At 44.1% G+C, this 26,633-nt stretch overlaps 1 protein-coding gene across 1 annotated transcript in view; it reads right to left on the bottom strand.

Moving 5' to 3' along the window:
* LOC145337317 (immunoglobulin kappa light chain-like) overlaps nt 1–25,525 on the bottom strand; it is a 30,728-nt gene extending 5,203 nt beyond the window's left edge. Inside the window, exons 1-2 of the mRNA XM_080182117.1 lie at nt 25,234–25,525; nt 24,923–25,143 (exon numbers count right to left, since the gene is read on the bottom strand). Of these exons, the coding sequence (XP_080038243.1) occupies nt 24,923–25,143; nt 25,234–25,525 (513 nt within the window). The remainder of the gene's footprint in view (nt 1–24,922; nt 25,144–25,233) is intronic.
* Nucleotides 25,526–26,633: the final 1,108 nt, after the last annotated feature.

The raw sequence follows: 26,633 nt of genomic DNA, 5'->3' as shown, positions 1-26,633 counted from the left end.
TGCTTTAATTATAAACGCCAACTTTTCGTTTGTTTTCATTATTATCTGCTGTATCAGCATGTTAGCTTTCTGTGACTCATGAACGAGGACACCCAGATCCCTCTGCACCAGAGCACGCTGAAGTGTCTCCTCATGCCTGCGGCATTTCATTTGATTAATTCCAAAACGCTAATGTGGGACTCCACTATTTCACCCCAAACTGAGTTTTGAATTCTATCGTGCTATGGTCACTACTACTCCGCAGAGGATCCATAATTATGACGTCATCAGTAAATCCCTCCACATTGCACAATAGCAGGTCCAGAGTAGCCTACTTCCGGGTCGGTTCCCCAACTTATTGTTATAGAGTCACGGAGGTTCACTGCATGGAAACAGGCCTTTCGGCCCAACTTGCCCATGCCACCTTTTTTTTAAACCCGAAGGCTAATCCCAATTGCCCGCATTTGGCACATATCTCTCTATAACCATCTTGCCCATGTAACTGTCTAAATGCTTTTTATAAAAGACGAAATTGTACCCGCCTCTACTACTACCTCTGCCAGATTATTCCAGACACTCACCATCCTCTGTGTGAAAAAAAAAATCTCTACTACTGATCCAAGAAACAATTTCGAATACATTCAGTAAACCCTGCCTCCACGCTATCCTTGCCAATGTGTTTTTGTTTTCAGATCTATATGCGTAAAATCACCCATGATTTTTTGTTATGCCTATCTTACAAGCACGCAGTGTTTCGCAGTTTATCTTGTCCAAACTGCGGAACGATTAGTTGGAGACCAATAGATGACTCCTTCCAAGCACTTCTTTCCTTTGTTATTTCTTAATTATACGGAGACTAATTACACATTTTGATCTCCCGCTCCTGTGTCTTTTCTCACACAGCACTGATCCCTTTAGTATAGTAGTGTGCCAGACTCCTGAAACAAAGGTTGGTTGAGAGTCTGCAGCTCACTACCTCAATGGTTGGTGGAGGAAGAGACGCTTGTAACGTTTAAAAAGTACTTTGATGTCCACTAGCGAGATCAAGTCATACAAGACTATGGGCTGGCATATGGTAATAGAAAGGTTGTATCAAAGCCGGGTAAGACTCCTGATCTCCCCAGGATCGCCGGAAATAACAAAGGCTCGTGAACATGGCCCAATCCATCAAGCAAGCCAGCCTCCCATCCATTGATTCTGTCGACACTTCCCAAAACTTCGGCAAAGCAGCCTGCCAAATGAAGGACAGCACACACCAGGAATATTCTCTCTCCCAGCTTTTTCTGTCTGGAAAAGGTTACAAATGTCTGGGGTCACGTACCAACCGGCTCAAGAACAGCTTTCATCCCGCACGCACAGGCACACAGACAACCAGAATTTCACACACACACACACACACACACACGCAGACACACACACACATAGAAATCCTCTCTCTCTCCCGATCTCACAGATACATACAAACACACAAACCTTAACCAATCTACCCTCTGCTGGATAATGTCAGAATTACACACCCGACACACACACACACACACACACACACACACACACACACACACAGACCCACGCAGACACAGACACACACGCACACACACACATGCACAGAAACAAGCACACACAGATAGCCAGATTTTCTCTCACACACACACACACACACGTACACACAGACTGACTCAAACATAATCTATGTCGCCTCTCCCTCTCTCCCTCTCAGACACACACAAAGCCAGACGCGCGCGCACGCGCACGCACACACACACTCACACGCACACACAGATAGTCAAAATGTTTCTCTCACACACACACACACACACACACTCAAACCTTTACCACTCTTCCCGCTACTGGGTAATGTCAGAATTAGACATAGACACATTTACAGATCCATCGCGATGGGTCGTACTGGGGTTGCTCTTGGACGTTCGAGAATAGCCTAGTGCTTCATGTCGTTAGCGTGTCCTTAAGCTGGACCAGGTGCTGGGCAGCACGACAGCTCAGTGGCTATCACTGTTTGCTGTGCAGACACATGGATTTGGGCCAGTGTCTGTGGGAGTTTGCGCATTCTCCCCGTCCTTGCGTGGGTTTTCTCTGGGTGCTCCGGTTCCTTCCCACACCCCAAAGATGTGCTATTAGGCTGATTGGAGGTAATAAATTGTCCCTAAATTAGTTTCCCTCAGTGTGGATGGCCATAAGCATAGATAAGGGTTATGGGTGAAGGGGGGACTGGTAATGTTAAAATGGCGGCGCGGGCTCGTTGGGCCGAAGGGCCTGTTATCCTGGGCTGTTTTTGTTCTTTGTCCTTTGTACTCCTGGTCATTGGACGTGACACTACCGGAAACAACTTTGCTTAAGATTATTTAATTGTTCGCTGGGTGTATCGAATGTGTTACATTGAATGTAAAATTCCAATCTCCACGAGTAGTGGTTCCATTCTTACAGAATCCATCTGTGACTCGCTTCTCTCCTATTAGCGGTGTTTTCAATACAGCAACATCCACCCCTGGGCGCTGCAACACCGCCCTAAACCTGTAAAACATTTTATACAGGGCAAATATGGAAATTAGATTCGTATCAGTTTATTCATTCTGCATCAAACACGAATCTGATTTCATTGGGAATATGTTCTAATAAGAAAATAATTAAAATAGAATTAATTAAGATTATTTTTCAAACCAAAATATCCAGTCAGAAAACGGGACTATTTGGCTGTTAGACAGGACCAATCAATCCAGTTTTTCTGTATATCTGTCGGTCTCTGCCGTCCCATGTTGAAGGGGGACTATTCCCAATTTCTCACACTGTACAATTCTTCAAAAAAATAGAAACCGGTTTTCTGGCTCCCCTAGTGGTGAGAGAAGAATTTGTTCTGCTTGGCACGTCACCGAAAAAAAAACTTCTTGCGAGTTACAAGGGTCAAGCTCTCTTCTTAATTTGTTGAATAACAGCGTCTCCTAATGGTACGTGCACACACACACACACACACACACACATACACTTACACATGCTCTCTCTCATTCACACACACACACATGCACACACACACGCACACACATACATACACGCTCATACACTTACACATGCTCTCTCTCAAGCACACACACACACATAATCACACACACACGCATACACACATACACTCATACACTTACACATGCTCTCTCTCAGTCACACACACACACATACACACACACACGCACACACATACATACACACTCATACACTTAAGCATGCTCTCTCTCTCATACACACACACGCGCGCACACACACACGCATACACACACACACACACTCATACACTTACACGTGCTCCCTCTCTCATACACACACATACACCCAGAGAAACTCATACACATTTATACATACGCTCATACACTTACACACACATACTCACAGACACACATGCACATACGCTCACACACAAACGTACACACAAAGGCACACAGAGAAATACACTGACAAGAAAATATTAGTTTAGAGAGGCATCTGTGTGTCGTCACACACTTGGTGGGCCGAAGGGCCTGTTCCTGTGCTGTAATTGTTCTTTGTTCACATTCACACACACACACACACACACACACACACATACTTGAACATACAAACACGAACATACACACTCATACACTTGCACACACACTCTCAAACACACTCACATATTGACACACACACACACACTCATACATTTCTATGCACTCACGCACACACTTTTCAACACTCAGACATACACACATATACACTTGCATACACACACATACATTTACACATGCTCTCTCTCAGTCACACACACACATACACACACACGCACAAATTGATATGCTAACACAGACACAGACACACACACACGCAGAAATTCATATACAGACACAGACATACATACACACACACACACAAACTGATGTGCTAACACAGACACACACGCACACACACACACACACACAGAAATTCATATACAGACACAGACATACATACACACATACACACACACACGCACACATTCTCATACACTGGCACACACTCACAGGTAAAAACACAGACTTGTACACGTGCACACACCCAAACTCTTACATTTAATGGCTGTCAAAACTCACGTGAATCGTTAAGTTTATTAATTGAGACACCGGGTAAGCATTCGTGAAACAGTACTTGGATAGGTTTTCCGCATTTCCTTCAGTTCCCAGCACCAAACTTCTGGAACGATGTCAAGCATCTGGGGGAATTCTCGAGCAGATCAGAGGAGAGCAATGTTGGTTAAAGTGAAGAGATTGGGGGAGTCGGTATTGAGTTGATATTGTTCTGCTTCGAGCAGAGAATTTGAGTGGAGATATAATAGAGATATGAAACATCGTGGAAGTCAGATGAAGGGAATATTTAATCGTATAATATCCGGCATAAGAATATCCAGCAGCTTATAGTTTAGCATAAGGTTATAGAATAAAATGGACATTTGCATTAATGATATTTTCAAAATGAATGTGCAGCTAATATGCCTGCCAGTAATAAATTAATTCAAGGACTGATTGTGTTACTAAGTTAGTAAAACATACAAATCTGCTGCAAATGTAACTTGAATTTGGCAAAATTGTGAAATCATGCATTGTTTAAAGGAATAAATAATGCAATTTTGTATTGGATACAGGGAATCAAACCTGGAAACGTGGGAAGATGATTGGGCCCGCATCCAGCAGATTAACTAGTTTTGACTTCTCCACAAAACGCTGAGCAAGTTGAAATTTTGTAATTTATTGCTAAGCAACCAGGAAGCCATTTGGTTGAAGTAGTGAACTTGTGTGAGTTGAAAGAACAAATGACAGATCAAAATGTTAAGTGTCACAAGTGTAACAACACGGTGGGTTGTGATTTGGAATGATGTTTGAAATGGGGATGCAGATTAAATTGTTATTTTCATGAGGGGAATTAGATTAATATTTGATGGGGAGGTTTGGGCTGTATCTTCTATGATTCAGTCCTGGTATTAACAGTTTGCCTTTACCTGACATTAATATGACTTGCTTTATCATGAACAGTCCGAAATAGAACAATCACATGATATTGGCGTCATTTAATTAATCTTAAACAGCTAACATTAAATTGATTTGGTTTATTATTGTCACATGTATTGGGTTACAGTTAAAAGTATTGTTTCTTGTAGGCTATACAGACAAATCTGTCGTTTACAGAGAACATAGATTGGATTTATTACTGTTATATATATTGGCATTAATGAAAAGCATTGTTTCTTGCACACTTACATACCATTCATTGAGTGCATAGGAGAGAAGAAAAGGAGAGGGTGCAGAATATAGAGTTGCAGCCATAGCGGGGATGTAGAGAAACATCAACTTATAAGATTAGTCCATTCATAGGTCTGATGGCAGCAGGGAAGAAGCTGTTCTTGAGTCGGTTGGTATGTGATCTCAAACTTTTATATATGTTTTCCCGATGGAATAAGGTGGACGAGAGTACGTCCGGAGTGCGATACAAAGAACAAAGAACAACACAGCGCGGGAAACAGGCCCTTCGGCCCAACGAGCCCGCACCGCCATTTTAACATTGTGAGTGCCCTCCTCTAATCAAGGATGTGTCCTTGATTATGCTCGCTGCTTTTCCCGAGGAAGCAGAAAATGTAGACGGAGTCAATGGATGGGAAGTTGGTTTGCGTGAAGGATGGGCTATGTTCACAATCTTTTGTTGTTTCTTGCAGCTTTGGACAGAGCAGCAGGAGCCATAGAAAGCTATGACGTATGCAATGAACGTTGAATATATGCAATGAATTTTCCACGTATCACAATTGTATTGAAGCAACTCAGAGTGCACCTGCCCTCTGTATTTTTAAAAGCATTTATTATTTCTCTTATTGCAACATAACCTAAGCAGGACACTTGAGTATCATCATCCTTTCTGCAAAAAACAATTCGAAATTTCTCGAGTTTCCTTTCTGTGACATTGAAGCAATTCAGAATACTCTATGATCTCTGCAGAACGCGCTGCATGTTTCGTCACTTCCTGTGGTGGTCATGTATCATCGTTTTAGTGAATTTTGAGATATTTTATCAATAAAAAGCTCGAAAAAAAACTACTTTTTACACGGTGTGGTTTGATGTTTAACTTGAAGTCTAGGTTTGATCCACAGTGTGAGAATTGTGTGTTTTGGAGGAAAAAGTGACCTCACACCTATTGTTCCAACCGAGACCCTGATTAAGGGATTCCCTCCCCACATGTGTGTCCCTTGTAGACATACTGCTAACCTATTTCGCAATGCCAACTGCATTATGATTGCATCATGTGTTATGGTTCAGGTTAGAAACGCCAACATGTTTTACGAAAACCATCTGAATCATAAGTTTTGCATTTTGAATTTGGCTCGGATAAGCATGGGATGTTTCCCTTCAGGAGAGATTCAGAATCCCACTAGAGAGTTTTTACCAAACGAAGTTTAGTTAAGAATATAGTTAACATGTATGGTAAGAAAAGTAGCAAGAACTTTCATCAATTACAAGAAAGAAACAAAACAACCACGATAATATATCATTCTTAATTAAAATAGATAAGATTTCCCAATCAAAACCAAAACCTCCCTCAGACAAAAAACCCTCTTCATGGGTTTAAGAGCGCAGGCTAATGCTCACGTGACTAATGGTAATTTGATTCCCTTGTTTGAAGGATGAAGGGGATCACATTGAAATTTATCCAATTCTGAAAGGCCTGGGTAAAGTGGACGTGGGGAAAATGTTCCCATTAGTAGGAGGGCCTACTATCCGAGGGCAGAGCCTCAGAGTGAAGGAATGACCCTTTACAACCCAGGTCTGGAGGAATTTCTTCAGCTGGAGGGCGGTGAATCTGTGGAATTCATTGTCACAGAAGGCGGAGGATGCCGGGCCATGTAAGACAAGGATATATAGGTTTTTGATTGGTAAGGGGATCAGAGGTTAAGAGGGAAAGGCGGGAGAATGAGGTTAAATGGCGGATCAGACCCAATGAGCTGAATATCCTAATTCTGCTCATACAGCTTATGGTCTTATGGTCTTTTTCCATTTAGATATTTTTATTTCCCTAATCCGTTGTTTTCACATCGCAAAAAATAGCGTTTAGATTGAGAAAGAGAAAGTGAGACAGAGAAGATGAGAGAGAGAGAGAGAGAAAGCCAGAGATAGAGATATGAAGCAGAGCGAGATAAAGTTGAGAGAAACAGGCAGAGGTGGGGGGCGGAGAGAGCTAGAGAGGTAGATAGGAAGACAGATACACAGAGACATAGAGAGAGAGGGAAAGAGAGGGAGAAAGCCAGAGAGAGAGATGGAACGAGAGGGAGAGAGAGCGAGAAAGAATGAGACGGAGAAAGAGATAGGGTGGCAGAGGGAGAGGCAGAGAGAGACAGGAAAATAAAGTGAGACAAAGAGAGAGAGAGAAAGGGTGACATAGAACGAGAAAGAAAGGGACAGAGCGAAAGAGAGAGTGAGACAGCAAAAGAAACAGAGAAAGCCTGTGAGAGCGACAAAGAGAGAGAGAGCAGGAGAGAGGGAAAAAAAGATAGACTGGGAGGCAAACAGAGAGCAGAGAGAGAGAGGCAAAGAGAGAGAGAGAGAGAAACAGACAGATGGAGAGGCACACAGAGAGAGGAAACTGGCAGAAACAAAATATTCGAATGTTTTTTAAAAATGTTTCCACGGGGGGGTTGATAGATTCTTGATAATTGGCGGGAATCTGGCGTTTAATTTACAATTAGATTTGCAAAATCGGATTCACGGGATGAGCAGGCTCGAAGAGCTGAGGCTTTTCTAACTTTGTATGTTCATATCCAGTTTTTTTTTCAGTGATGTTGCTTGAGGTAGAAATAAGCTCACATGTGCCCCCACTCTCCAGCTGCCCTGCTAAAAGTAGCCATGGCGTACTTTAAATCTCAGGAGAGTAGACACAGGGTTTTGTTTCAATTGATTGTAGAATATTGGCATGTGACTGATTCCGATTAGCTGTAAATAATTCACTCCTTCAGCATGAGGTTAGAGGCAGGAGAAAGAGATAGAATCTGGTGAACTGGTGCCGCAATAATAATCTCTCCCTCAACAAAACGGAAGAGATGTTCATCGCGTTCAGGAAGCAAAATGGAGGACAAACCCCTATCTATACAAATGGGGATGATGTGGAAATGGTTGAGAGCTTCAACTTTCCCGGTGCTCATATCACCAACAATCTGTCCTAGTTCTCCCAGGCCAACGCTACTGTTAGCAAAGCCCACCAACGCCTTTACTTCCCCAGGAGTCTAAGGAAATTTGGCATGTCAGAACTCGCTGGGGTCTTTTAAGAGACTTAAGAACATAAGAAATAGGAGCAGGAGTAGGCCACCTAGCTCTTCGAGCCTACCCAGCCATTCAATAAGATCATGGCTGATCTGAAGTGGCTCAGTTCCACTTTCCCGCTTTCTCCCCATAACCCTTAATTCCCTTGCCTACCAAAAACCTATCTACCCGTGTCTTAAATATATTTAGCGAGGTAGCCTCCACCACTTCAACGGGCAGAGAATTCCAGAGATTCAACACACTTTGAGTGAAGAAGTTCCTCCTCAACTCCGTTCTAAAGTGCCGCCCCTTATCTTGAGGCTGTGCCCTCTAGTCCTGATATCTTTTCTCAGCGAGAAGAATCTCTCTACCTCTACCCTATCCATCCCTTTCGTTATCTTATACGTCTCTATAAGATCCCCCCTCATCCTTCTAAGCTCCAATGATTACAAACCCAGTCTATTCAGCCTCCCTTCATAGTCCAACCCCTTCATATCTTCTAGATGAGTACATGGGATTTAATGGGATTGAGAGTTATAGATAGGCCTAGTAGGTATGGATATGAACGGCGCAACTTGTGGGCCGAACGGCCTTTTTGTCCTGTGGTGTTCTATGTTCTATGTCAGCTACGACTCTCACCACCTTCACAGACGCACCATAGAAAGCATCCTTTCCGGATGTCCCACAGCTTACTATGGGTCCCTACTCTGACCAAGACCGCTATAAACTACAAAGGGTTGAGAATGTAGTCCATTCTAATCTTGCAAACCAGCCTCCCATCCATCAGCTCTGTCTACACTCCCCACTGCCTCGGGAAAAGCAACCAGCCTTATTAAGGACCACACACAACCCGGGTATTCCCCCTTCCACCTTTTTTTTTCCATCAGGACAAAGTTACCAATGTCTGTGGTCATGTACCAACCGATTGAAAAACAGTTTGTTCCCTGCTGCCATCAGATTTTTGAATAAAACTACCTTGTATTAAGTTGATCTTTCTGTACGCCCTATCTATGACTGTAACACCACATTCTGCACTCTCTCCTTTCCTTCTCCCCTTTATACTCTATGAACAGTATGCCTTTCTGTATAGCGTACATGAAGCAATATTTTTCACTGTATCCAATACATGTGATAATAATAACTGAAATCAAAATGTTCATTTACACAAAATATAAACTAGAACTATTTCATAGAACCCTACAGTGCAGAAAGAGACCCTTCGGCCTATCGAGTCTGCACCGAATACAATCCCACCCAAGCCCTACCCCCATATATTATACCCACTAATCCCTCGAACCTACGCATCACTGGACACTAACGGGCAATTTCTTAGCATGGCCAATCAACCTAACCCGCACATCTTTGAACTGTCGGAGGAAATCCACGCAGACAGGAGGAGAATGTGCAAACTCAAAACAGACAGTGCGCCGAGCCGGGAATCAAACCCAGGACACTGGAGCTGTGAAGCAGCAGTTCTAACCCACGGTGCTACCGTGCCGCGCAATGGTGCTAACCATGCGAAGATACCAGACTAAGTGAAGATGACGCAAATCTTCTAGGGCAGAAAGCAATGGACGGGCAGGGATCCCATGTCTTTCTGCTGTTCTACACATGCCAGCTTTTCTCTCGGGTAAGTGATTACTGGATACCCGGGGACTGGAAAACATGGTGGAAATGCACATTTTGCAGAGGCTACGTGCAGTGGTTAAGTACTGGAAAATTCAGCGCTATGTTTATTTTGTCTCAGAGTTTCCTGTTTACACCACAGTTTGACTCAGTCTGAAGCGCGCAGTTGAGCATAAGCTGTGAGGTGTTTCTCTTTCTGTGCTGACCACACCACAGACCACAGGGAGAAAAAACCCTCACAGTTTATGCTGAACTACGTGCTTCAGACTGATTCAGAGTGTGGTGGATGGGCAACATTTAGTTATTTATGCATTGCTCACGGGTAGAACATAAGAACATAAGAAATAGGAGCAGGAGTAGGCCATCCAGCCCTTCCAGCCTGCCCCGCCATTCAATAAGATCATGGCTGATCTGTCGTGGCTCAGTTCCACTTTCCCGCCCTCTCCCCATAACCCTTAATCCCCTCTCTTATCAAGAACCCATCAACCCGCTTCTTAAAAATATTTAGCGAGGCAGCCTCCACCACTTCAACGGGCAGAGAATTCCAGAGATTCACCACCCTTTGAGTGAAGAAGTTCCTCCTCAACTCTGTTCTAAACCGCCTCCCCTTTATCTTGAGGCTGTGCCCCCTAGTCCTACTGTCTTTTTTGAGCGGGAAGAGTCTCTCCACCTCTATCCTATCCATCCCATTCATCATCTTATACATCTCAATGAGATCTCCCCTCATTCTTCTAATGTAGGCTTACATTCACACTGCAATGAAGTTACCGTGCAAATCCCCATGCCGACACATTCCAGCACCTGTTCAGGTACACTGAGGGAGAATTTAGCACGGTCTATTCGTCTAAAAATCACATCTTTTGGACTGTGGGAGAAAATCGGAGCACCCTGAGGGTACACATGCAAATATTGGAGAACGTGCAGACTCCACACAGTGATTCAAGCCGGGAATTGAACCTGGGTCCCTGGTGCTATGAGTCAGCTGTGCTAGCCATTGTGCCCCCCCTGCCGCCCTTTGTTGGGCAGCTTGGACAAGTTGCTGAAATCAACAATACTACTTGTTGTGTTATTTACCTGAGCACAGGGGAAAGCAGACTAATACCGAGTGTTGCATTGAATTCATTCTGAATATCTTCATTCATTCTCCTTTCAACCAGACGGTGTCAGATTGAAGATAACTAGAAGAGGAGTGAACGTTTTAGTTATCGTTGCGTCCAGCTCCTACTTCCCTGTCTATCCCTCTATTATCCTCTTAATCATTTGGAACACGGATAATCTCTTTCAGGCTGATACTTATCCTTCACACGTAACTCCACATCGCGGGGGGAATCGGTGGGATGATGATGATGATGATGATGATGGCTGAATGGTATTTTCGCTAGGCTATTAATCCAGAAATTCAGCTAATATTCCGGGGACCCAAGTTCAAATCTCATCGCGGCAGATAGTGGAACAAAAAATACCTGGAATGAAGAATCTACCGATTACCGTAGCAGTAACATATTCTTACTGAATGGCGGGGCATCTTACTGAAAGGCGGGGCAGGCTCGAAGGGCTAGATGGCCTACTCCTGCTCCTGTTTCTTGTGTTCTTATGTTCCAAGGCAAATTTAGGAATGATGTTAGGAGCCTATCACACAAGAAGTGATTGGCATTGAGAATGGTTCTCTGGGTAGAGCGAGTTGGGGGATGGTTGAACAAAATCCCTGCATTCCTCAAGAACAATTTTCCTGGTGGATGTGACGTTCAAGTCCTCGTGGGAAGGATGAGCTGTCTTGAGCACACGATTTTTTTCCCATCTCTTCCCTTCCCTTCAAAAGCAGCAAAGTCATATTGGTGCCATATAGAACTTTGGTGAGCTGGAGTACCGTGCGCCATTCTGGTCGCCACATTACAGGAAGGAAGTGATTGCACTGGAGGGAGTGCAGAGGAGGTTCACCAGTATGCTGCCTGGGATGGAACATTGAAGTTATGGAGAGCAGTTGGTAGGCTTAGGTCGTTTTCGTTGGGGCAGAGAAGACTAAGGGGAGGCCTGATTGAGGTGTACAAGATTATGCGGGACAGGAACAGGGTGGAAAAGGAGCAGCCACTGCCCTTACTTGAAGGTGTCTCACGAAGAGACATAGGTTCAAGGTGAGGGGCAGAAAGTTTAGTGGGGGGCTATGAGGAAAAATATTTTACCCAGGGGGTGGAATGCGCTGGCTGAGAGCGTGGTAGATGTGTGTTGCCTCAAGTCCTTCAAGAAGTATCCGCATAAGCAACTGGTACGTCATAACATCAAGACTGTGGGCCACGTGCTGGTAGATGGGATTATTGGGAGTTCAGGTCACGGTGCAGATTCTATCGGCCGAAAAGCCCATAGAATCTGCACTCTATGATTCTATAATTCTGTGTAATGTAGCAAATGACTTCACAAATTCTTTGCAAATCCTGTGCAGAATGATTTATTGGGCCAGTGGAAAGCGGTGTTAATTTGAACTTGCATTGACTCATTTGTATCAGGAATTGTCCAAGGTTCTACACTACTTCAGAAACTAGCAATTATATCCAAAAATCATCGCTCAACATTACAGATTCTTAATTGTTATGATATTAAAAATATCATGGCAATAAGTCACACCATATAGGATACGTTTATGGATGGAAAGGGATTGGTTTAGCTTAGAGGGTCATTGCTTTTTTAATTGGTCGGCGCAACATCGTGGGCCGAAGGGCCTGTTCTGCGCTGTAATGCTCTATGCTCTATGTTCTATGTTCTATCTCAGTGAGGAATCATCTGAAATTTACTCACTCATTTGGCTAATCTGCTCATGCGTCTGAAGAATTGTCCCTAGCACAGTTCGCCAGCTTGCAGTTCAACCCAACGGGTTCTGCTTCAAATTGTATGGATTTTATTTATGCATTCGTGGGACATGGACACCGTTGGCTGGACAACATTTATTGCCCACCCCTAGTTGCCAATGGAGGGCAGGTTATAATCAATCACATTATTTTTCGACAATCGCCAATGGTCATCAGTAGATTCGTAATTACAGAGATTTTTTATTTGTTTATTCAATCCAAATTTCACCATCTGCCGTCGTGGGACACAAACCCTGCTCCCCATTACCTAACTTTCCGGATTATAAGTCTAGCAATAACACTAGCTATCGCCTCGGCATCCAGGCGTCAACATTTATTAAGAATTAAGGAGAAAAATCACCATTTAAAGGGTGGTGTGGTGAAAGACGAATAATTCTAAAGGGGCATTGGAAAATAAAACGAGAGTTTAGATTAAATTTCCGGTTCAAACAAATATCACTGGCTTGACGGGCAGAATGGCCTGTTTCTGCGCTGGAAATCGTCACAGTTCTAAGCTTCGCGTCTGTATAATCCATTTACCCGCTTTATCAGATGGGAGTATGGATTGTAGATAATTTTCGTTCAGGATTAAATATACCAGTGTCCAAAACCAGGGTACATCCAGTTAAGGCTCGGGACATATCTTATCATGCAGATTACATATTCAGACAGCCGAAATCCCAACCAGTTGCTAAAATGTCTTGTCAGTCCTTAATCCCATCTCCAACTCACACGCATTCACCCTAAAAATGTTTCTGTAAATTAGTTGAAGAGCCACCGGAAATATATTTGTCCTAAACCCTTATAGAAACCGGAATCACACAGCTTATATTTGGTATTCACAAACTTTTATCAGTATTTAGGTAACTCGGGCAAAGTTACATTTTGAACTATTACTTGCACAATTACGGTAGAATATCCAGAATAGAATTTTAAAAACTGATATGAGAAATTAGAACCATGGAGAGGTGAATTTGCACTACAGGCGATATTCCGTCATAGAATGGCGGACATCAAGAATATATTCGTTTTCCACTTTGGGCGCCATCATAATATCGAGCCGTCCGACTTTGCACTGGCTGTACTTTCGAAATTTACCGTGCAATAAGAAGAATGTTTCTACAACACTAGACATCCAAGAAGCACACGGCGTGTTCTCTCTCTCTGTTTCCCCTCGAGTTAGAGGGTTGGATCCTGGTCAAAGGCCAGGCCTGTCCCACAGCGTCTACGGATGAAAAGTGATCAGTTAGTGTAATCCATACCATTATTACTAGGATAGATGAGGCCATTGAAACCCTCTACGCTATTCAATCGGTTCAACTCATACACACACACACACACACACACACAGTAACACACCAACGTTGAATAATCCTTAATCCATTCCCTAACTTACATTCATCCATCTCAGTTTTGAGATGTAGAATTGCCCAATGCTTTGTATAACTTTTTAGAATTCAATCCTGCAGTGTGTGAAGAAATATTTTGATTTGATTTCATTGGACTCATTATTGTCACATGTATTTTAATTCTTTACTCAGAGGTAGTGAGGGCTTGGAATGCCCTGCCTGCAGCAGTTGTGGACTCGCCAACTTTAAGGGTGTTCAAATGGTCGTTGGATAGGCATATGGATAACATTAGAAAAGTTTAGGTTAGAGGGTCATTAGATTGGTTCCACTGGTCGGCGCAACGTCGAGGGCCGAAGGCCCTGTACTGCGCTGTAATGTTCTATGGTCTATGCTTTAAGAACTATTGTTTTTTTGCCCAGCATACAGATAAAGCGTACCGTGTATGGAGAATGATAGGAGAGGGTGCAAGTTATAGTGTTACACTCATAGGTGGGTGCACAGAAAGATCAACTTGATGTGAGGCAGGTCAATTCTAATGTCTGATGGCAGCAGGGAAAAGCTGCTTTTGGGTTGGTTGGTGCGTGACCTCAGACTTATGTATCTTTTCTTTCCCGAAGGAAAAAGTTGGAAAAGAGTATGTCCAGGGTGGGCAGGGTCTCTGATTATGCTGCCTCATGTTCTACATAGAAACATAGAAGATAGCAGTAAGGGGAGGCCATTTGGCCCTTCGAGTCTGCTCCACTATTCATTACAATCATGGCCGGTCGTCCAGCCCAATTGCCTAACCCTGCTTTCTCCCCATAACCTTCACCCCCAAGTGTTATATCCAACCGCCGGTTGAATGCATTCAATGTTTTGGCATCAACTACTTCCTGTGGGAATGAATTCCACAGGTTCACCTTTGGGTGAAGAAATGTCTCCTCACCTCCGTCCTACATGGTCTACCCCAACACCTCAAACCTCTGTTTCTGGACTCCCCCCACCATCGGGAACATCCTCCCTGTTTCTACCCTGTTTAGTCCTGTTAGAATTTTATAAGTTTCTGTGAAATCCCCCCTCATTCGTCTGAACTCCAGCGAAAACAATCCTAACCTAGTCAATCTTTCCTCATTCTCGGAATGACCCTGGTAAACCTTCGCTGCACTCCCTCCAGAGGCAGAACATCCTTCCATACCATATGCTTGGTATGTCTCCTGCTCTGTCCAAGACCACAAGAACCGGTCTTGCCCCATCACTTAAACCAGCCTCCCATCCATTGACTCTGTCTGCACTTCCCGCTGCCTCGGGAAATACAACCAGCATAATTAAGGACCCAGCGCATCCCAGACTTACTCTCTTCCATCTTCTTCTGTGGGGAAAAAGTCTGAGGTCACCTACCAACCGACTCAAGAACAGCTTCTTCCTTGCTGCCATCAGACTTTTGAATGGACCTACCTCGGACTAGGTTGATCTTTCCCTACACCCTCGCTGTGACTGTAACACTACATTCGCCATGCTCTCCCTTCCTTCTCTATGAACGGCATGTCTTCTCTGTATCGAGCGCAAGAAACAATACTTTTCATTGTATCCCAATACATGTGACAATAATAACTCAAATCTATGTACTCAGCGAACGGTATGCTTTGTCTGTGAAGCGCGCAAGATATAATACTATTCACTGTATCCCAATACATGTGACAATAATAAATCAAATCTATGTACTTTATGAACGGTATGCTTTGTCTGTATAGCGTGCGAGAAACAATAATTTTCACTGTATCCCAATACATGTGACAATAATAAATCAAATCTATGTACTCTATGAATGGTATGCTTTGTCTGTATAGCGCGCGAGAAACAATACTTTTCACTGTATCCCAATACATGCGACAATAATAAATCAAACCAAACCTCTTTGGACATTAAGGGCCAATTTAGCATGGCCAATTCATCTAACCTACACACCTTTCGGACTTTGGGAGAAATCAAATCAAATCAAATGTCCAACGATCGAATTGGACAAAAAAAAACTAACTTGGAAGAGCTGTCATTCGGCCTCGAAACTTTCTCTGCCCCTGGAAGCCATTCGTTGAGGTTTTCCAGAACTTTCTGTGGTGGTGATGCATTCTAAACCGCGGATTAATAATTAATGAAAAGTATCTGTGTGGTTTATCAATAATAATTCCATCTATTCACCTCTTTATTCTGTTTGTGTTCTCTGGATTCTGTCAGTTCCTCATCACTGTTCCCGGTTCCTGTTCGAAAGAGGGATTTAAACTGAAATTTAAAATGGATTCATCTCACACCGAACCCGCTCAGAAGTGTCAATAACTCACTGATGAATGGGTGGATTGAGAGAGCCGCGGAGTAACAGCGCCCCCCCAACGATCGCGACCTCTCTGCCGGTTCCTGCAGATCCTTCTTCCGGCCACAAGGACCATCCCCAGAAGGAGAAGCGCCGCGGCCGACAAACGCCAAAAAAACAGGGAATGACAGGTGGTCGAGACGGGAGAATCTACAAAAAAGAATTGAAACTTTCACTCAACGAAAATCAAGTGTGGAAATAATTAAACAAGCGAAGGATTTTGTTCAATCTAACTGTCCAATTTGACCGGAAAATGGCAAAAAGTTTTGCACACTTTCCCATCATATAACAGAGTAACATTTTTACAATGGAACGCAAGGCGAGGTTGGTAGATATAGTGACAGAGAGACTGAGCATTTCTTTGAAAAGAGCATACATAGAAATGGCGGGGGGTGCGCGGGGGCGGGGGAGGTGGGAAATGAATGGAAAATTCAGGGATGGAGTAACCATACAATCCCACAATGCAGAAGAAAACTTTTCGGGCCATCGGGTCTGCACTACCCTATCCCCGTTACCTCACGTATTTACCCTGCTAAACCCCCTGACGGTGGGCGGTAAATTTAGCATGGCCAATCAACCTAACCCGTACATCTTTCGACTCTGGGAGGAAACAGGAGCACCCGGAGGAAACCCACACAGACACGGGGAGGATGTGCAGACTCCACACAGGCAACTCCCGAGGCCGGAATTGAACCCGGGGCACTTAGCAATGTGAGGCATCAGTGCGAATAATTGTGACACCGTGTTTCCCAATCGAGAGATTTTAAAAAACACTTTTCCAAAACGAAAAGGGAGAGACAGAGAGACATCATGACAGAGGGACTGATCACTTTTTGAACAGGGGCACATAGGGAAAGGGGGGAGGATAAAGCACGAAGCAGAATCATAGAGTAACAGAGTCTCACAACCACGGAGACAGGCACTTGGCACCAACTTGTCCATCCCGCCCCTTTTTTAACCACTAAGCTAGCCTTATTTGCCCGTGTTTGGCCCATATCCCTCCCCTCCCATCCAAACCATGTAACTATCTAAAATTTTTTGAAAATACAAAATTGTACCCGCTTTTACTACTGCTTCTGACAGCTCGTTCCAGCCACTCAACACGCTCTGCGTGAAAAAAAAGTCCCAGATATATTGACAGAATAAATTATTCAAAGTTAGAGCAGCAATCTGAGAGAATGCTGTTCAAAGATAGAGAGATAGGCAGAGCAGATAACTTGTACAGAAGTAGTTAGCTCGATTTCCAATAAGGAAGCAAAGAGATTTTGAGAAAGAGAGAAAAGGAAACGACAAAATAAATATTCTTGGAGAGCGATGGATAGACATTTAAATGGAGAACCATGTGACTGACACAAGAATTGTCAACGTAGAACGCTGGAGAATACTAAATAAATCAATAAATAAAGGGAGAGAGACAGAGAGAGACAGAGAGAGAGAGAGACAGAGAGACAGAGAGACAGAGAGAGAGAGAGACAGGGAGGGAGAGAGAGACAGAGAGACAGAGAGAGAGAGAGACAGAGAGAGAGAGAGACAGAGAGACAGAGAGAGACAGAGAGAGAGAGACAGGGAGGGAGACAGAGAGACAGGGAGGGAGACAGAGAGAGAGAGACAGACAGACAGAGAGAGACAGAGAGACAGAGAGACAGAGGGTGATCAATCGCTGAAGGTAGAGCGAGAGTGAAAGTGACGCAAACAGTGTGCTGGGACAGACTGACCGAGAAAGCGACACCAGGGTAAAATTTGAAGATCGACAGAGAGAAAGCAGGGGGAGGGGGGAGGGGTGGGAGGGAGGATTGGTGGATGGGAATGTGGAGTTGGTGGGGAGAGAGATGGGGTAAACAGGGGAAGATAAAACAAGTGGACAGATGGGGGTATGCTTGCAGTACAGAACAAGGCCTATTGATCCATCGAGCATGCACGAAATAGTCCCACCCAGCTCCCAAGCATCTAATTCCAAATATTCATCCTGACACTTAAGGACGACCTATCATGGCCAATCCACCCTAACCTGCACATCTTTGGACACTAAGGGACAATTTAGCATGGCCAATCCACCCTAACCTACACATCTTTGGGCACTAAAGGGCAATTTACCGTGGCCAATCCACCCTAACCTACACGTCCTTGGACACTAAGGGGCAATTTAGCATGGCCAATCCCCCTAACCTACACAGCTTTGGACACTAAGGGGCAACTTAGCATGGTCAATCCACCAAACCTACACATCTTTGGACGCTAAGGGGCAATTTAGCATGGCCAATCCACCTAACCTGCACATCTTTGGACACTAAGGGAGAATTTAGCATGGCCAATCCCCCTAACCTACACATCTTTGGACACTAAGGGGCGTTTTAGCATGGCCAATCCACCCTAACCTGCACATCTTTGGACACTAAGGGGCAATTTAGCATGGCCAATCCACCTAACCTGCACATCTTTGGACACTAAGGGGCAATTTAGCGTGGCCAATCCCCCTAACCTGCACATCTTTGGACACTAAGGGACAATTTAGCTTGGCCAATCCCCCTCACCTACACATCTTTGGACACTAAGGGGCAATTTAGCATGGCCAATCCCCCTAACTTACCCATCTTTGGACAGCAAGGGGCAATTTAGTATGGCCAATCCACCTAACCTACACATCTTTGGACACTAAGGGACAATTTAGCATGGCCAATCCCCCTAACCCGCACACCTTTGGGCATTAAGGGGCAATTTAACATGGCCATCCCCCTAACCCGCACATTTTTGCACACTAACGGACAATTTAGCATGACGAATCCACCTATCCTGCACATTTTTGCACACTGAGGGACAATTTAGTATGGCCAATCCACCTGATTTAAACTTGGACACCTGGTGTCCAAAAACTTTCTGCTTCCAAGGAGTCTGCGGAGTAGAACTGATCTCACCTCCACTCGACCATAAGAACTTGGAGCAGGAGTAGGACATCTGGCCCGTCAAGCCTGCCCCGCATTCAATAAATTCATGGCTGATCGTTTCGTGGACTCATCGCCACTTACCAGTCTGCTCACCATAACCCTTAATTAATTTACTGTTCAAAAATGTATCTCTCCTTACCTTAAAAAAACATTCAATGAGGTAGCCGCAACTGCTCGACTGGGCAGGGAATTCCAAAGATTCACAACCCTTTGTGTGAAGAATTTCCTCCTCAACTCAGTCCTAAATCTGCTCCCCCTTATTTTGAGGCCATGCCTAGTTTCACCCACCAGTGGAAACAACTTCCGTGCTTCTATCGTATCTATTCCCTTCATAATCTTATACTTTTCTTCTGAATTCCAATGATTATAGCCCCAGTCTACTCAGTCTCTCTTCATAAGCCAAACCTGTCAACTCCGGAATCACCCTAGTGAATCTCCTCTGCACCCCCTCCAGTGCCAATATATCATTTCACAAATATGGAACCAAAACTGTACACATTACTCCAGGTGTGGCCTCACCAGCATCCTATACAGCTGCAACATAATCTCGCAGTTTTTAAACTCCATCTCTCTAGAATGAAGGGCAAAATTCAATTTGTCTTCTGAATTCCCTGCTGCACTTGCAATCCAACCCCTGAGCTCCCTGCACAAGGACTCCCAGGTCCCTCTGCACAGCAGCATGCTGCATTGTTGTTATTTCAATAAAAGTCAATTTTGCTGTTTTTCCTACCAAAATGGATGACCTCATATTTACCAACATTGTGCTCCATCTGCCACACCCTAACCCACTCTCTTAGACTATTAATATCCCTTTGCAGACTTTCAGCATCCTCTGCACACTTTGTTCTTCCACCCACCTTAGTGTCATCTGCGAATTTTGACGCACTACACTCGGTCCCCAAGTCCAAATAATCCATGTAAATCGTAAACAATTGTGGTCCCAACATTGATCCATGATGCACACCACTAGCCACTGATCACCAACCAGATAAAAACACCCATTTATCCCCACTCTTTGTTTTCTTTTAGTTAACCAATCCTCTATCCGTGCTCATACATTAACCGTAACACTGTGCACATTTATCTTTTGTAGCAGTCTTTGGTGCGGCAACGTCATACTGTTCAAGGAAGCTATCGGGGAAACATTCTATGAACTTCTCCTCAAGGCTGCCTTGACCGACCTGGTGTGGCCAATTGATATGGTGATTAAAATCCCCCATGCTAATTGCTGCACCATTTTGAGATGTCTCAGTTATTTCTTTGTTTATTTCTCGACCCACCATGATGTCAGTATCTGGTGGCTTATAGACTACGCCTATCAGAGACTTTTTCTCCTGTCTATTTCTAGTTTCAACATGGATGCTACCTTTATTTTCCATAGATCCTTTATTATCACTCACTACCACCCTAATCTCATCATTAAATAACAGAGCTTCACCATCTCCCTTAACTTTCTGTTCCTCACTCCGACCAGCTTGATACCCCTGGATATTCAACTCCCAGCCGTGACCATCCTGCAAACATGTCTCTGTAATGGCGTCCAAATCATACTTTTTTGCAATGATTTGTGACGTCAACTCATTTATATTGTTTCGAATAAGAACATAAGAGTTGGAGCAGGAGTCGGCCATCTAGCCCTTCGAGCCTGCCCCGCCATTCAATAAGATCATGGCTGATCTGAAGTGGCTCAGTTCCACTTTCCCGCCTTCTCCCCATAACCCTTAATTCCCTTGCCTACCAAAAACCTATCTACCCGTGTCTTAAATATATTTAGCGAGGTAGCCTCCACCACATCAACGGGCAGAGAATTCCAGAGATTCACCACCCTTTGAGTGAAGAAGTTCCTCCTCAACTCCGTTTTAAACTGCCCCCCCCCCCGGCTTATCTTGAGGCTGTGCCCTCTAGTCCTGTTGTCCTTTCTGAGCGGGAAGAATCTCTCTACCTCTACCCTACCCATCCCCTTCATTATCCTTATACGTCTCTATAAGATCCCCCCTCATCCATTAGTGCTCATGTCGTTAGTGTGTGCTCATGTCGTTAGTGTGTGCTTAAACTGGACCAGATACTGGGCAAGACGACAGCTCAGTGGCTATCACTGATTGCTGTGCAGACACGTGGATTTGGGCCAGTGTCTGTTGGAGTTTGCACATTCTCCCCGTGCTTGCGTGAGTTTTCTCCGGGTGCTCCGGTTTCCTCCCACACCCCAAAGATGTGCTATTAGGCTGATTGGCAGTGGTAAATTATCGCTAAATGAGTTTCCCTCAATGTGGATGGCCATGGGACAGTGGATGGGGGGGACACATGAAGAAGTTCCTCCTCAAGTCTGACCTAAACTGCATCCCCCCCACCACCTTATCTTGAGGCTGTGCCCTCTAGTCCTGCTGTCCTTTCTAAGCGGGAAGAATCTCTCTACCTCTACCCTATCCATCCCCTTCATTGAGTTATACGTCTCTATAAGATCCCCCCTCAGCCTTCTAAACTCCAACGAGTACAGATCCAAATTTAGTCTCTCATCAGAGGCCAACCCCCTCATCTCCGGTATCAGCCTGGTGAACCTCCTCTGCACTCCCTCCAAGGTCAAAATATCCTTGCGCAAGTGTGGCGAACAAAACTGCACACAGTACTCCAGCTGCGGCCTCACCAGTGCCCTGTACAGTCGCAGCAAGACCTCCCTGCTTTTATATTCAATCCCCCTCGCTGTAAAGGCCAGCATCCCATTCGCCTTCCTGACCACCTGCTGCACCTGCAGACTGGGTTTTTGCGGCTCATGCGCAAGCATTCAGATAAAGTATCCTTACGCTCGTGTTTGTACCTTGTTTTTGAATTCTAACGCTTCCTGAGTTCTCATAACATCTCCTGAGTTCTCCTTCCTTTTAAAATCATCCTCATTTTGATTCAGTTAGAACATTCTCCCCACATTCTGTCCTAGCTCGCTCCTTCTAGGGCTCTTTACGTAAGTTTCCAGTCCCCTGGCATATTAGTTTAAACCCTCCCCAACCGCTCTAGCCAACGCTCGGCTTTGTATCAGTCCCAGTCCTGCCCAGGTGTAAGCCATCCAATTTGTACAGGTTCCACCTCCCCAGAACCGGCCCCAATGCTCCAGGAATCTGAAACCATCCCCCTGACATCATTTCTTCAGCCACATATTGATCCGATATGTTATTTCATTTCTACTCTGACCAGCACGGGGCACCGGTAGAAATCTTGAGATCATTATCTTTGAAACTCGATTTCTTAACTTTCTTCCTTGCTCCGTGTATTCTACTGTTAAAACCTCAGTTATTTTCTTACCTATGTCGCTTGTACAATGGCTACTACGACCACTGGCTGTTCGCCCTCCCCCCTTCAGAATGTCCTACAGCTGCTCCAAGACATCCTTAACCCCAGCTCCAGGGAGGCAACATACCATCCTGGATTCTGGTTTGCAGCCGCAGAAACGTCAGTCTATTCCCCTTACAGTTGAATCCCCTGTAAGTATTGCACTGACACTCTTTTCTATCTCTCCCCTCTGCAGCAGAATCAACCATGGTGCAACAAGTTTGGTCGCTGCTGCTTTCCTTAGAGAGGTCATGCCTAGATTCACTTCCCGGAAAGGGAGACGGGAGCAAGTAATAACCTCCCGGGAGCAAATCACATCTGGATATGAAGGAGCTACCTTGAAAGGCCTAGGGGGAAATGATGGGCCGAAAAAGATAGCTCTTTCGAAGATAGTGAGCTGAATGAGATTTTTCTGGTTGCATATTTCAAATATTTGCACATGTTTTCAGAAATACGAAGCGAAACGGAGAAGAATGTAACAAACACGAACCTATTCTGGGGCAGGTGCAATTCGAATGCACACAAATGTTCAGATAAACATCTACACACACAGACACACACACACACACGAGAACGGACATATATTGTACACACACACAGATATTTATCTTTACACACGTAGTCACACACGCGTTCAGATATTTATCCGTACAGACGCTCAGATATTTATGCATACATGCACATACCCATACGCTCAGATATTTTTCTATACGCACACATACACAGGCTCAGATATGTATTTATACATGCACAGGGACACACAAACGCTCAGATATTTACCTATACACACATATACACGCACACTCAGATATTTACCTGTACACACATATACACACACATTCATATTTACCTATGCACGCACGTACACGCATACTTAGATATTTACCTACACACACATATACGCGCACACTTAGATATTTACCTATACACACATATACATGCACGCTCAGATATTTACCTACACACATATATGCACACAAGATCTGATATTTACCTACACATAGAAACACACATTCAGATTTTTATCAATAAATACACATATATACACACATGCTCAGAAATTTATCTCTGCACGCACATAGACACATACACGCACAGATATTTACCTATGCACAGAAACACACACTTAGATACTTATCAGTACACACACATGTTCACACACATGCTCAGCTATTTATCTGAACACGCACCTAGACACAAACACGCTCATATATTTACCTGTATATACACAGTGACTTACACACGCTCGGATATCTATCTATGCACGCACATAGACATACACATGCTCAGGTATTTTCCTGTACATACATATAGAAACACATGTGTTCAGACAATTACCTATACAGACACATATGCACGCACACACTCTGATATTTACCTGTACACACACATAAACACACACACACTCAGACATAAATCTATACACACATATGTAAAGACAGACTCAGGTATTTATCTATATACACACATGTAAACACACACTCAGGTATTTACCTATACACATACATAGACACAAACACGCTCAGATATTTACCTCTGCGCGCACATCGACACACAGGTGCTCAGGTATTTATCGACAAATGCACACAAGGTCAGGTATGTATTTATGTACACATGCTCACACATATAACTATGTAAACAAACGTTCAAATATTTATCTATATACACACACTCAGATATATAACTGTATACACACGTTCAGGTATATATACGAACATTTAAGTCTGAGATCACATACCGACCGATTCAAGAACAGCTTCTTCCCTGTTCTCTTGGGATTTTGAATGGGCCATCCTCATATTAAGGTGACCTTTCTTTATACCTTGCAACCCTGCATTATGTGTCCTCTCCTTTCCTTCCCCCTATGTACTCTATGAATGATATGCTCTGTCTGTATAGTGCACAAGGAACAATACTTACACTGTATACGAATATGTGACAAAAATAAATCAAAGAAAATCAAATGCACATACACTCAAAGATATACTTCCACACACACACACACACACACACACACATATATATATATAAATTATATAAATTTACATAAATACTTCTATATATTCCCAGAAGATGGGATCAATCCGTTAATAAATTAATCTAAATGTCTCTAAAGTTGAATAGAAACTTTCAATATACAAAGTAACATTTCACCTCTCCATGTTTTGGAATTCGACACACGCTTCGTCCAGTTTTTCCCTGGAGTCCCCAGTTGAACAATACAAGTGCAGACAGCGCCGCTTTTCCAGGTTACCCCCGACACCATGACATGACTTCTGATGCTGTAGGTCCCGTCCCCCTCCATTGTCCCGGGATCACTCGATCCTTCAGTGACCCGACCGGAAATATTCCAGAAAACATCAATCTGGTTGGAAGAAACTCCACTGACCAAACACACTAAGGGCACGGCATCATTCACATCCGGCCCAGCCGGCGGGACAAATACCAGCAGGGCCGTCTTGTTGGTAGACCTGTCTGGACAGAAAATGGGACACAGTTTACGATTTATTTACACCAAATGGTATTGCTGTGCACAATCCGAATTCATTTCACTTGCTCTCTTACCTCCAACCAGTAGTGTGGGTCCATTCTGGAGCGGTGCATAGCTATCCTTATCAGCACAGTAGTAGGAACCTGAGTCATCCGGCTGGACATTGCGAATTTCCAGTATCAATTCACGTTTGTCGTGGCCTTTTTTAGAAACAAACTTACAATCGGCCCCCGGACAGGATTGAGTATCGATTAGTTTCGGGATTTCACCAACATTTTGTTTGTACCAGAAATAGCTAGCCACGGATTCCACCTCATATATGTAGTGACAGGTTAAATCCACCGTCTGGCCGACTCCAGCTGTCATTGTGATGGGCCTTTGAGTTAGCGAGGACTCGGAATCTGTAACTAGAGAGATTATTCAAACATTACCACAGATTTCGACATAGAAAGTTGCCGTTTGAAAAAAAAATCGCCTGTAAATTAAGAACAATCTGGTTAATATCTTCAATGATACTTCCTTAGATTATTTCCCAATTTGTGTTTTCTTCACTTGAAAGGAGGAAGCAGAAAATCCTTTCTACCGAACACTGAGCCGCATTTGCAGTGCTGTAGCCAGGCGGCATGGCTGTTGGCACCACTGCCTCACAGCGCTAGGGACCCCGGTTCAATTCCTGGCTTGAGTCACTGTCTGTGCACGTTCTCCCCGTGCCTGCATGGGAGTTTCCTCCCACTCACCGAAAGCCGTGCTGGTTCGGTGCATTGGCCGTGCTAAATTCTGCCTCGGTGTACCCGCACTGGCGCAGGAGTGTGGCGACTGGGTACTTTTCACAGTAACTTCATTGCGGTGTCGATGTCAAAATAAAGATTATTAGTCACAAGTAAGGCTTGCATTAACACTGTAATGAAGTTACTGTGAAGTTCCCCTGGAAGCCGACTTGTGACACTAATGCTTAAAAACTAACATGGCTGCTGCCATTTTCAATGTCTCACCTGGCAAACACTCACCATGAGCCCACAACGCATGGAGAATGAGTATCAGGGATAAAGATTGCTGGGACATTTTGCACAGATGGGTAATATCTCCCTGTTTCCACTCACACCAGTTTGATTTTGCTGAGCTGTCAAGGATTCACCTGGTCTCAGTCCCAGTGAGTTGTTGCACTTTGTGATTGGGTGGAAACTATGACAAGAGGCAATGGAAAGCATGACGTAGTGCTGGTGACGTTGCGCCGCTGGATGCCACGTGCATTTGACGCACTGTGGTCACCGCCTACGCGTCACAGGGGCCAAGTGATAGAACATCCACACAGAGCTTGACTGGTTTGACATACCGAGGGGGCCACAAGCTAATCACAAGCTAATCCCCACACTCAGGAACATTCTTTCTGTATCTACTCTGTCTAAACCTGATGGAACTTTGTAAGTTACAACGGGACCCCCTCTCACCCTCCTAATCTCTGAAGAATTCAATC

The sequence above is a fragment of the Carcharhinus amblyrhynchos genome, unplaced genomic scaffold, assembly GCF_965287045.1.
Source record: "Carcharhinus amblyrhynchos unplaced genomic scaffold, sCarAmb.v2.hapA scaffold_46, whole genome shotgun sequence".
In the NCBI taxonomy this organism is placed as follows: Eukaryota; Metazoa; Chordata; class Chondrichthyes; order Carcharhiniformes; family Carcharhinidae; genus Carcharhinus; species Carcharhinus amblyrhynchos.
Note: the sequence above shows the minus strand (reverse complement) of the source record. Positions and strands in the feature narration are given on the sequence as shown.